Here is a 12,583-nt window from a genome sequence, read left to right as displayed (position 1 = left end):
TCTAAGCATATTTTGGGAAGTGAGAAGCACTTAACCTTTGCATAATACCAGAATATAGAAAAGGCAATGTCGAAGAGAGTCAACTCAGGAACTGGGGTTCTCCACTAGGGGCTGGAGATAAAAAGCCTGGGATTCAGTGTTGGCTAAGTCGCTGGGCCAAAGGACCTGAAGGAGATTTCTTCTTAGAGCTTCCAAGGAAAAGAAGGGTTGACTAGACCTCCACTGGGAGAGCAGGTGGGGGTCATATACTGAGAAACATTCAGAGGGAGGAGAGCATGGAGCTGAAAGGGCCTGCCTCTATCTTCTGAGTTAACAGCTTTCGTGGATGTTTCTGAAGGGCCATGGGAAGGACCAGCCCCCTGGGTACAGAGCAATGCATTTTCTACTATATATAGTCACCAAGGTCCCTACAGCTTTCAATTGCCACTATTGATGGAGAGATCTCTGGGTAGTACATAAGCAAATGCTAGTACTTTCTGATGTGGCATTGTTCTGAACGATGCCAGATTTCTGTTTTGCTTAGGGCAGTTGTCAGAGCTGGCCCAGGTTGGCAGGCTGGAGTGGTTTGGGAGTCGGGAACTGGACATTCTCCTCGTTTCTGGACTGCCACTTCCTGATCACTTGGTACAGAGGTGCTAATTTGAATTAAGATATTTCCCAGGTTTGTGGTCAAATCTGAATCGATCTCTAAAACCAAATTAAAAGAATAACAAATGAAAGATCTGGATTCTTGTCTGTGAGGGGAGCAGTTCTTCAGTGAACCAGAATTTTACTCGAAATTTAAAATTTTTTACCTGCACCAAGCCTTCAAATTATGCATTTTAGCATGAAAAACATTTAAGTCACCGGTTAGGGAAGCAGTTGCTCCAGTTTTCCTACAAGAGATGAGGGCGAGTGGAAATTTCGAGGTCACATGTGTGATGATGGGCTTAGTACCCGCTCATCTCTGGGGCAGGGGCCTCAGATGTGGTGCCGTGGGTTAGCCAGTCGCTGTTTGTGGAACAGCCCAGAACTGCCTGCTCCTCTTTAGCCTCGATTTCTAAGACCCACCCAGCTGTGAGCCTGGGGATGGGGCAACGGAGGTCCCGGAGGGGAAGGAACTAAAACCGATGGGACAGTCCGCTCAGGATGCCCGTGGCTCTCAAAGCTGGCCTTCTTCCCGAGCTCCCGAGCGCGTTTTCGGGGGACGAGGATGTTAAATAGAAGGAGGGAGCTCCGGGCTGAGGCCTGCATGGATGGGTTCTCGTGCGGCTCGGTTAGCAGCTTCAGCCCGGATTGACCCCGCGTCGCCAGGGCGGGGACTAGGCGGAGAGCGCCCCCGCGGCCCGCAGCTGCGGGCGCCGCGGCGGGAACAAAGGCAGCACGTGTCTGGGCGGGGCGGCGGGAGGGGTCGGTCCCCGGCCCCGCCCCGCCCCGGCGTTTCCCCACCGGCCCGAGCTCCGCTGCGTGGGGCGCCCCGGACTCTAATGCGGCCAGGTGCTGCTGCTGCTGCTGCTGCTGCTGCTGCTGGAGCGGCGGTGCAGAGCGGGCGGCGAGCTGTGCGGGAAGGGACGGTCCCGGGGGCGGGGCGGGGCCGGCGCCGAGAGTCCCCACCGCCGCGGGAGTCCGGGTCCTCGCTGGGGCGCGGCGAGTAGAGGCGCCTCGGGCTCGCGACCGCGTCCCTGCCGGCACCGCGCGCGGTTGGTGTTGAGGACGGCGGCAGCCCCGGCTCCCAGGCAACACCAGGCCCGTCCGCGCCGGCGCGTGGGCCGCGCGCGCTCCCGGCAGGGAGATTTCTGAGGTGCGCGCCGGGGCGGGAGCGCGGCGGCGGCGGCGGCGGCGAAGGCGGCTGAGGGGGGGGCGGGGCCGCGGCGCCAGCAGAACCTTGGACAGTAGCTCCGGAGCCGCCGCCGCCGCCGAGCGCGAGCCCCGCCGAGCCCCGCCGAGCGCCGGGACCGAGGCGCGCATTGCGGAGGGCGCGGAGCGCAGGAGCCGCCGCCTGCTGGGTAAGCCTGCTACCTCAGGGAGCCAAGGCCAGGGTCAGGGCCGCTCGCAGTGTCGAGTCGGGGGTCCCTTCCCGCGGCAGTCCGGGGCGCAGCGGTAGCGGCGGGCGGGGGTGCCGCAGTGGAGGCAGCCGGGCTGCGGCGCGGGGGCGCGGGCGGGGCCCCGGAGCCCGGGGAAGGCTCGAGTACGGGGCCGCGGGTCAGGTCCGCGGGGGCCGCGAGGCTGGGGCGGAGTAGCGCGGCGCGAGCCCCGCCTGGTGCTGAGAACCATCTTGTTTTCCACGCAGATCCGAAGGGGCAGCACGCGCCCCCGGGAGCGTCCTCGCCTCCTCTCCGAGGCAGCCGCGGGCTCGGTGAGCTGTTTTTTCCCTCGGGCCGGCAGGCTGGGCGCGCAGGGGCGCGGGCCCCCGCCCGGCGCGCAGCGGCACCATGGGCACGGTGCTATCCCTGTCCCCCAGCTACCGCAAGGCCACGCTGTTTGAGGATGGCGCCGCCACGGTGGGCCACTACACGGCCGTGCAGAACAGCAAGAATGCCAAGGACAAGAACCTGAAGCGGCACTCCATCATCTCCGTGCTGCCCTGGAAGAGGATCGTGGCCGTGTCGGCCAAGAAGAAGAACTCCAAGAAGGTGCAGCCTAACGGCAGCTACCAGAACAACATCACGCACCTCAACAATGAGAACCTGAAGAAGTCGCTGTCGTGCGCCAACCTGTCCACTTTCGCCCAGCCCCCACCGGCCCAGCCGCCTGCCCCTCCTGCCGGCCAGCTCTCGGGCTCCCAGACTGGGGTCTCCTCCTCCGTCAAGAAGGCCCCGCACCCTGCCGTCACCTCCGCGGGGACGCCCAAACGGGTCATTGTTCAGGCGTCCACCAGCGAGCTGCTGCGCTGCCTGGGCGAGTTTCTCTGCCGCCGGTGCTACCGCTTGAAGCACCTGTCCCCCACGGACCCTGTGCTCTGGCTGCGCAGCGTGGACCGCTCACTGCTTCTGCAGGGCTGGCAGGACCAGGGCTTCATCACGCCGGCCAACGTGGTCTTCCTCTACATGCTCTGCAGGGACGTGATCTCCTCCGAGGTGGGCTCGGACCACGAGCTCCAGGCCGTGCTGCTGACCTGCCTGTACCTCTCCTACTCCTACATGGGCAACGAGATTTCCTACCCGCTCAAGCCCTTCCTGGTGGAGAGCTGCAAGGAGGCCTTTTGGGACCGATGTCTCTCCGTCATCAACCTCATGAGCTCCAAGATGCTGCAGATCAATGCTGACCCACACTACTTCACACAGGTGTTCTCCGACCTGAAGAACGAGAGTGGCCAGGAAGACAAGAAGCGGCTCCTCCTTGGGCTGGATCGGTGAGCCCTGTGGCCTGCATCATGGCTCAAGGATTCACTTCATTTAAAAAAATTTAGTATTCAACAAATCAGATTTTATGTACAGTATGTGTCTAGCAAAGCCACCGAGGGCCTCTCCCGGCCAACCTTCTCTCCTTGGGGTTTTCTTCAGCCCTGCCAAGCACTCGGGGCGTTTTTGAACTCCCGAACCTTGTGTGAAACCCAGAAGATGTATTCAGAGCCCAGTCCCCAGCTTTCTACTTTGGGGAATTCAAAGGACTGGCTTGCCTTTGCCACCAGCGCCCTTGCTGGACCAGGGCAGGTGAGGCTCTCCATTGCTCCCTGCACGGGAGCTGCAGAGGGGCCTCTGGCCTGTCGGCCTAGGGAGGAATTGGCGCTCCTGGGTGGGGGCTGTTTTCTGGCTCCTGCCTTGGGTTGTCCACTCCCCCAGAGGCTCCTGGAGCAGCCGCCCTGACTGAGCCGCACGTGGGCTTGTGAGGCGTGATGCCTCCTTCATCTGGGAGATGCCGGCCAGGTGCCAAGGTTCTGTCCTGTTGTTTGGCTGCCCACAACCCTGGTTTGCTCTTTTTTCTTCTTTAGGGAGAAGGGCTTTCTTTAGTGGAGACACAAAACTTGCCCCTCAGTCCCCTTGTCCCCTGCTCCCAGCTGTGTTGGCAATGAGCTGGTTTGACTCAAGTGTTTTTTTATTTTGGGTCCCAGCTAAAGAGGTGGGGTGAAGCTGGGGACACTCCTTTCCTGGTGAGTGTTTCATTTGGATAATGCAGCTTAGTCACCCGTGGTGAGGGCCAGGACCGCTGCAGGTGCCCACTATCGACAGCTTGCCTTGCGGGGGTGCCGTGCCTGAGACCGAGCCAGTGCCCACGGATGGCCACGGCCGCCTCTTGCTGGGGCACATAGTTCTGCAGAGCTGGGGGGTGGGGGGTGGTAATGATACACCCCTGCCCCCACCCATACCCCTTTTAATTTAAAGCTGTTTCCAGACTGTTCTGAAGACGAAGCCTTGCCCCACAAAGCCGAGTGAGGCAGCTGGATCTTGGAGACAATTACAAGAGAGGAGTGGGACTCCTGCCTGCTTTGGAAGCCCGCTGATTGTACAACTCATCATTTGCAGCTGCTGGTTTTGGTTTCCACTTCAGTCGCTGTAAAAACACACGATGGTACTTAATCAATTTTCTTTCTAATTCTCCCAGATTGGTGGCTTGGGACTTGGGAGAGGACCAAGAGAAGGGAGCGAGTCTTCCTCTAGGGCCCATCGCCCTGGCTTTGGGGAACAAAGACCAGTGTCAAGGCTACAGAGAATCCTCTCTTGCCAGTCCCCCAGGGAGTGCTGGAATGGGGGACTTACGGGGAGGCAGAGGGTCATTTTACATAGGATTAGGTCCCAGGTGGCTGCCGATTTTTCAGCACAAGCACTACTGAAATTCACGTGAAAAAGAACAAGCTGTGAAATTGAGGTCCGGGTTTAAGAGGCCTGGAGCAGAGCCTGCCGCCCGTGGTGCCCGCATGCGAGGAAGCGGGCCTGCCCCCGCGTGCAGCAGAGCACTGGCCCCAGCTGCGCCCCGGGGCCCACGCCGAGCCTCCCCCGGACTGCCGGCTAATCTGATGCAGGGCTGGAAGGAAGCTGTCGTTGCTGCTGGCACGGACTTCTCCGCGGCGCCTCCTCTCTGCTGGGCTTGTCACACGTCGTGTCTGTTCAGATCCTGTGACCACGTGTGACCTGAGTGAGGTAGGAGGCCCAGTGGGGCAGGGGGTCCTGGCGGCATGAAGAGGGTGGTTCGGTGCCGAGTCTCCGGAGGAGGGGCACGTGTTTGCAGTCACTTGTCCGGCTGGCTGAACCTGGCTTGAAACTGTGCAGTTACGTTGCATCTACAGGATTCCAGTTTTGTGTGTTTCCTTCTCTTTCTCCATATTTATTTTTTTATTTTTTGGAAGCGGTGCAAATTTCAGGAGTGGCTGGGGACTAAGGAAGTAACTCTGGGTCCATCGGTGTGAAGAAGCCTGTTGTGTTCTCCTCCCTCCCCTTGCACTGGTCATCAGTATTGTGTAAAGGGACTGATACACTTGAGTGTGCAAGCAATGAATCCATTTGACATGCTGCTATGAAGACTACTTTTAGAACAACAAAAAAAGGAAAAAACTAACCGACAAAAAAAAAAAAAAACCTTTATTCTTTAATTGTTGCTTTTACAGTGATATTGTGCATGCAGACCAGGAGCATTTTGTGTCTTAAGAAAAATAATCTTAGAACAGATGGCTGTGAAAATTACACCCGTGCACAGAACAAGTCACAGGAATAATAGTTCAGGATTTGGTTTTTCTTTCTTGTAAAGCTGAAGGGTTGATATATTCTTTCCATGCAGTTATTAGAATTTAGTTTCGTTCCAACAGTTGTTAAACTTGCAATGAAAAGAAAATGTGCCATTTTTTTCACACGGAAATTTTCATAGCTGTATATTTGAAACTGCTAATTACACAATGTGCGATGTATGTTGTTTTTTAGTGCAATTTCTTCTGTAGCTATTCTTTGACCAAACTGTGGGTATTGTTGATATTAATTTATATTTGTCTCATTTTGTATGTATGTGTAGTGTGTTTGTAAGTGTGTGTGGTTTATAATCTGACAAGGTCATGGAGCTCAGTTTGGCTGTAATTTAATTCCCCTTCCCTTATTTTTATTTATTTTTGTACCGTGCTGATTAAATAAAACGCACTGACCATCCATTACCTAGACCTCTTTGTGGGTCCATCATTCATGAGCGTGCTGGGGGCCCCTTTTATAAATGATTCGCGCGCTCCGAACGTAATTGGATTTGCGTTATGGGGGAGGGTAGCGGGCTTAACAAGCCGAGCGCGCTGACGTTCAGGTGGTGAAGGAAGCAGCTCAGGTTAAGTCAACTCCTCTTTAGCTGCCGGGCGGGCGGGAGCGGCTCCCTTGGCGTGGTTATGCTCCGGCTCGGCCTGGGGAAGGCGAGGGGGGCTGCAGGGTCCTGCTGGGGCGCCAGGCCTTAGGCCCCACGTGTGGAGTTTGGCGCCAAGGCTGCCGCCCCCATGTGTCCTGGGCCTGGCTCTGCTCAGCGCCCACTGCCCAGTGGGGCCCGGACCAGCAGGCGTGGTGCCTGCAATGCCCAGCCCTGGGGCTTCCAGATAAGCCCGGAACTGTGCAAGGCTGGGCCACCCCCCCGCCCCCCCCGCCCCCGGCTGGACAGGCGCACCTCGGGGATGCTGTGCGGTCCGCTCCAGACCGCCATTGTCAAGGGAGTCTTGCGATGAAACGAGTCGTAATCTTTCTGCTGGTGGAGGGTCTTACCTTCAGTTTGTTAAATACGCTACACTTGAGAGAGAAATACAAAGGAGGCTACACTTGTGAGGGCGATAAGGCGAGCCAAGGAACGAGGTAGGCCGCGGCGGTCTCTCCACCTGTGGATTGGAGCCGCCCCTGGAGACCGGGAAGGCGGTTCTGCTCAGGTCGCAGCTGGGGAACGGCCAGCCTGGCGACCGGGCCCTCGCTTTCCCGAGGGCACCTCCCGCGGGCCCGGCGACAGAGGCGTGCTGTGTGTCCGGTCACGCGGGGACGGGCGGCCTCCTGCGCGGCAGGGCCTGCGGGCGCGAGGCCTGGCCTGGCGGCAACTCCCGCCCTGGAAGGTCCCGACCGCCGTCCGCCCACCGCGAGCACTCGGACCTTGTCCCCAGCTGCGGCTGGAGGGATCCGAGCCGTTCCCACCTAAACGCACGCTGGAGTTTCAGCAAACACGGAAGAGCTTAAGGGTCCAGCAGTCAGGCCTCAAAATGCAGCAAGGAGAGGCTCGGGCTGACCACCCCCCCACCCCCCTTCCTCCTTCCCCCTTCCCACAGCTCCCTCCTGCTCACCGCGATGCTTTGTTCAGAAGGCTCAGCCAAGCCATCCCCCACTTTACCTTATTTGTGCTTACTGCTCCCTTCCGGCCTCTGGCAAGCAGTCGACTCTACAAGCTAAGATGTCACAATTACAGGTGGAGTTTTCAATTACAGAAAGGCAGCACACGTTTAAAAATAAGATTTAATGCTTTATTGCTCTTGATGGTAAATCAAAATATGCTTTAGAAATAGAGTTAATTTAATGGAAAATAGGAATATATGCACCAATCCATAAACCGCATTTAATTAAATCAAGAGAAACACTTCATTGAGTACAATCTCTGTCCCGCTCCCCCCACCCCCACCCCCTGGCGGCGCTGCCGAGGCCCTGCCCCAAGCCCCTGGTCCTCCTCCTGCTGCCACACTTTGACTCCTGTTAGGAAGGTGCGAAGAAGTGCTTGGGACAGCGGCGGACTCGGGCCCTCAGCCGGGGCCACAGGCAACGTCAGAAGGCGGGAGGAAGGACCCCAAACTCCCTTCCACCTCCTCCTTAGCCTCTGAAAGGCACTCATTTGGCATGTTCCATTTTGGTGTGTCTAAAAACATACATGTGCATGTATCTAGTAAAAAGCGGCAAGTTTGGGGGAAAAAGTGGAATGGAGAGGCAACGTTCCAGTTAAGATGGTTTGCCTAGTGTCAAGGTGCTTGGCAAAACTACGGGCCCCGCTGTGCTACGTGGGCACCCGCCCAGGCCCAGTGTGAGCGGGTTTCCGAGGATGGGCGTCTGCAGGGTTCTTTGCTGCAAATTGCACGTGGTGCGCAGGTGGCCAGCCCTGGGAAGCAGGTGCAGGGGTGCGAGTGCGGCCTCACTGCTGGGCCCACCTGGGGTCCACCGGCCGCCCTGCCAGGCACTGGGGGAGGCACTGGAGGCCACGCTCGGGCCCTTGGTGTGTTCTGTGGGATCAGGATGACAGGACGGGAGCAAGGGCCTGGGGAGGTGGGGAGCAGGGGGCAGCATGTGTGACAGAAACAGAAGGAAATGTCGGTGTGTCCCTTTGCACCCCGCTGGGCTCCTCCTGAGGCGTGGGCTGCCCCTCAGTCCCTTCACCTCACCGCACAAGGTGCCCAGAGTCTCTTCTTCTTTCTAGGCGCCTGGCAGGGAAGCCCGGGCTGCCCAGAGGTCCACGGTCTCAGGAAGGCATCTGAAGGCATGTGCTGGGCAGGGCCTGGCAAGACAGCACAGCTTGCCTGGCGTGAAGTCTGCGTGCCCAGCAGCCGGGCCGGCGGGGCGGGCATTCTGGCCTGGCCTGCAGTGCCAGGGCCCCGCGCTCTGTGCGTCTCTCCGCTTCCCAAGGCTCCTGTGTGCTCCTGTCCCAGCCCTAGCTCTCCAGGTGAGCACGAAACATGCCCGAAGGGGAAACTTCCAAACCCACGTGTGCTCCCCAGCCTCTGCAACTCCATTTTCTTATTAGTGTTCCTGACACGAATGTGGGCACAGAGGACATGGAATCTGATGAGCAACCTTGCAAACTGCCAAAATAAGTAAGGCAACCACTGGCCCAGGCTGCGCGGTTCAGATGCCCTCGGAGCATGACCGCTGCCCTGTCCCAGAGAGGCGGCCGGGGGCAGGGGCCGGGGGCAGCCTCTGGGCACGGCAGTTCTGCCAGCCATGGGCTCCTGGGCTGAGGGGCTGGTCCGACAGGCGAACCTGCTCACCTGGTAGCTTTGGCTGGCGGCTGGGGAAACGAGGTTCACGGAGGAGCTGAGACGCTCCCTTAGCCAGATCACGGTGGGGGCTGCGATCACCTCAGCGGACGAGGAGTGGCAGGACGGGCTCACGGAGAGAGCAGGGCTACATCCCAGCTCATCTCCACCCACCTCGCTGGAGATGCGTGTCTTTGGTTGAGAAAACTGTGTTCTGGGTTCCCCCGCTCCCACCCCCTGCAGGGTCAGCAGCTGGTCACTAGGTCAAGGCACGCTGGTGTGACCTGGCCAGTCCTGGGGGGCATTCACCAACTGAGGGCACCGTCAGGTGGCCTCTGAGATGAGATGTGGTCTGAACATCAGCCCAGGGCTCTGGGACAGGTCATCGGGGTCTTTGGTTTGTTGTCTGGGGACTGTGGACAGTTGGGACAGGGGAAGATGGAGACCCAAGGCAGAAAGCCAGGAAGAAGGCCTCAGGGGAGGGGCCTGAGAGAAGGTAGCGAGGCTCGCCCTGAGCAGGAGGAGCCTTGCGAGCTGATTCTAGCGGGCAGTAGCGGGGATCGGCAATGAGATCGGGGCCTGTGAGGCTAAGGGGCGGCCCTGCTGCGCGAGGGTCAGTTCCCAGGCACGCTGAGGATGAAGCCGGAGCGGTTCTTGGTGAAGTCAGGCTGTGGCTGGTTGAGCCGCGTCTCCACGGAAACGGTGCACTTCTTCCCATGGAGGCTGCACTGCACGGGGTTGGTGACGTTGACTTGAAGGTGGCGCTTCTCACTAGAAGTACCGAAAAGAAAAAGACCAGGCAGGCAGTTAATAGGCAGCTAGAGTGGGGGAATTTCCCAGCCACTGGCCATGCTCCTGTCGGCCCCATTGGAGCCCCAGGGGACGTGGGCACCGGAGGCCTCAGCAGAGGGCTCAAGGAGCCCCAGGCCGGGGCAAGCACAGGAAAGGCTGGGCTGCGGCCTGAAACCAGAGCCTCAGAGAGTAGAGGGGCTGGCGTTCGGGCTGGGGGCCGCTGCCTGGCTCCAGGGAACGCAGCATGCTGAGCTGGACCAGAGGAGGGGGAGATGGAGTGGAACCACAGCCACCAGGTCCCTGGCCTGAGACTTGAGTCACTTGGGCTTTAGATGTCAGGCGATCATCTGACTTTTTCCAGAATCCCAGAGCTTGTCAACAGGGGCCCAGGATGCTAATGCACAATTATTTTTCAGTTGTCTTTGGTGCAACGGGGAGCCCTGGGAGGCTCTGTCTGGGGAGAGTGGAGACTCTCCTGTACTCTCCCCGACGAGAGAAAGGTCTTCTAGTCCTGGCTCGCCCTTGCCTGTCCCAGGGTCCAGCGGTTCCAACTGGGCCTGACTCCAGCATCCCCATGTGACTCTCGAACTGGGGGCTGGGGGCCTTGACTCGGCTTTGCCCCGGGGGCACCAGGGCTGCTCTGGGGGACCCCTCGGCCCAGATGGGAGGTCGGCCCCACGTGAAGGCCTGGAGCCTGCGCCTCCTGCGGCCTGAACGGGGCTCTGCCGGGGCGCCGAGTGGGTCCCCGCCCAGGCGGCCCGAGGTGGGGGTCGGTGAGGCTCTGGTCACCTGCGGAGTAGAAGCAGACTCCTGCTCTCCAGCTCCTCACACCACCCTGAATACAGCGCAGAGGCAGCTTATTTTAAGACCCGAGAAAACTGACGCAAGAGGCTGGCACCTCCGGCGCTCACACATGCCGGCGCAGCCCCACGCCGTGCCTTCGCCTGTGCGCGGAGCGTTCCTTACGCTGGGAGGGGAGAGGAGAAGGGCTCGATGGCTTGGGGCCCGGTGGGACGGGCAGCTCGGCTCTGAGTGCATGGATGCCTTCGTTTCTCTGGGGGCGCGCCTGGGGTGTGGACAGTCTGGCCCGCTAATGCCTGCGGGGGCCCCCTGGACTAATGTCGCTCTTGTGTCGAAAAGGAAATGCCAAGTGTCCGCACCGCAGGGGGCAGGCGGGCAGAGGCCAGCGACTCTCAACTCGTGTCCAGCTCGGCCTTGTTGCCCTGGGCCCAGGGAAGCATGAGGCTCTGTCTAGGCACCAGGGGCAACGGTCTAGGCAACAGCCACTGCCACGTTTTCCTCTCGCTCTGACTCCGAGGCAACCTGCTCTGGCCACCAGACAGCGCTCAGGCGGCAGGCGCTGCAGGACTCCAGCCGGAGTGCGGCCATGCAGCTGCCTGCGGGGGCCTAGTGCGCATGCCCACTGCGGACCCCGCAGCCTGCGAGGGGCCCTCATGCCTGTTTCCTACCTGCTTTCTCGTTAAACACGTAGAGGAAGAAACGGGGCGCAGGAAGAGGCCCATGGTTATCGCTTGTGGGCCTTGGGTATCTAATACTTAATGTCTTGTCAGCTGCAGTTAAAACCTTGGCTTAGACAGCTATTTTTAACCGGACTTGGACATAAAAATAGCAGAGCCCGTTGGAGGCAGGGACTGAGACACTTCTCCGTTCCTGCGGGAGCTCAGCCATTGTGTGGGGGTAGATGCGTGGCCCGTGGCTGCCCGGCCAGGTGCGGGCCCTGCGGGCCTCGCCCCGCACTGCAGCCCTGCCCGCGGTTGCATGTGCCTCCAGGACCTGGCTTCCCGCCCGCCGGATGCTGGACTTGCCCGGGCCGGGTCTGAGCTCAGGCAGCCTCCTCGCCTCCTCGGTCGGCCCAGCGCGCCTCTGCATCGCTCACGCTGGACTCGCACCCTGGGGAAGCCTTCCGACCCGGGCAGACGCCTGTCCTTGCTCTTGCCGCCTGATGGCTGTGCGTCCTGCCTTTAGGGCACCGCTGGGGACAGGCTCTGCCTCCCACTTCTTGCGCCTGCCCTCGCCTGTCCGCGGAGCCTGGTACAGGTGCACACACGGTGGGTTCCAGAACCATCTGGGGACTCAAGGTCTTAGGGAAAGGGTTCTAAAGGGCCACATTCCAAGTCAGCTTGAAAAGTTTAACCGGGAGAAAACACGAACCAGTAACCCGCCCCATGTCCATGCAATCAGAACATGCTCCTTTCAATTCAGCCCCGACTTGAGGCCCCTTCACAGCCACGAGCCCAGGGCCAGCAGAGCGCGAACCCAGGCGCCACCCTCTGTCCTGCTCCTGGCTCTGCCTCTCTGCTCTGCGGGGTTTGGGCTGGTGGGAAAGGAGGAGCAAGTGGCTGTTACAGAATGGCACCCCAGGATCACAATGGCACAACTGCACCTTGAAAGGGTGCCCGCGGGTGGGGTCTGCAGGATTAAAAAAGAAGAGGAACGACTATCCCAGGCTGCTCTGCCCACCCTGGGACGGGCTGAAGGTGCCTTGGTCCAGTCCGCGAGGGCTGCGGAGGAAATACGGGCTAGGGGGCGGGAGGGACCGCGGGCCTCTTCGGGAGCAGACTGGAAGCAGAATGTGCTCTGGGACATCCAAGCCCATACACACAAGCCAACTATCATTTATTTGTTAAAAATATTAAAAAATTTCAATGGCAGTTGACATACAGTGTTATATTAGCTTTAGACGTACAACGTAAGTGATTAGACCTGTGTTCCCTCAGTAAGTCTAGTGCCCACCTGACACCACAGTTATTAAATATTATTACCTATATATATTCCCTCTGCTGCACGTTCACCCCATGACTTTTTATAATTGGTGATTTGCACTTTTGAATCCGTCACCTTTTTCACCCATCGCCCACCCCCTCCCATCTGGCAATCATCAGTTTTTTTTCTCTGTATGAG

The 12,583-nt window shown here is 59.2% G+C and overlaps 2 protein-coding genes across 3 annotated transcripts in view; one reads left to right on the top strand and one right to left on the bottom strand.

The window, feature by feature from the left end:
* The first annotated feature begins 1,936 nt into the window (after window positions 1-1,936).
* CDK5R1 (cyclin dependent kinase 5 regulatory subunit 1) lies at window positions 1,937-6,018 on the top strand. 2 transcript variants are annotated; one of them, XR_008529098.1, is made up of 3 exons: window positions 1,937-1,985; window positions 2,270-3,632; window positions 4,312-6,018. XR_008529098.1 is itself a non-coding variant. In XM_054572932.1 (2 exons), the coding sequence occupies exon 2, from the start codon at window positions 2,412-2,414 to the stop codon at window positions 3,333-3,335; it is 924 nt and encodes a 307-aa protein (XP_054428907.1). In that variant the 5' UTR covers window positions 1,937-1,985; window positions 2,270-2,411; the 3' UTR covers window positions 3,336-6,018. The 2 variants fall into 2 exon arrangements, 1 of the variants encoding a protein (XP_054428907.1); XM_054572932.1 differs by having other exon boundaries at window positions 2,270-6,018.
* Window positions 6,019-9,131: 3,113 nt separating this feature from the next.
* Window positions 9,132-12,583, bottom strand: part of MYO1D (myosin ID) — a 303,106-nt gene continuing 299,654 nt past the window's right edge. The window contains exon 22 of the mRNA XM_054573135.1: window positions 9,132-9,640. Coding sequence (XP_054429110.1) covers window positions 9,484-9,640 — 157 coding nt within the window. The 3' untranslated portion in view covers window positions 9,132-9,483. The remainder of the gene's footprint in view (window positions 9,641-12,583) is intronic.

Source organism: Pteronotus mesoamericanus, unplaced genomic scaffold (genome assembly GCF_021234165.1).
Source record: "Pteronotus mesoamericanus isolate MK-2021 breed Mesoamerican mustached bat unplaced genomic scaffold, CSHL_Meso_final contig_246, whole genome shotgun sequence".
Classification (NCBI taxonomy): domain Eukaryota; kingdom Metazoa; phylum Chordata; class Mammalia; order Chiroptera; family Mormoopidae; genus Pteronotus; species Pteronotus mesoamericanus.
The sequence above is the reverse complement of the archived record's forward strand: the minus strand, read 5'-3'. Positions and strand labels throughout refer to the sequence as shown.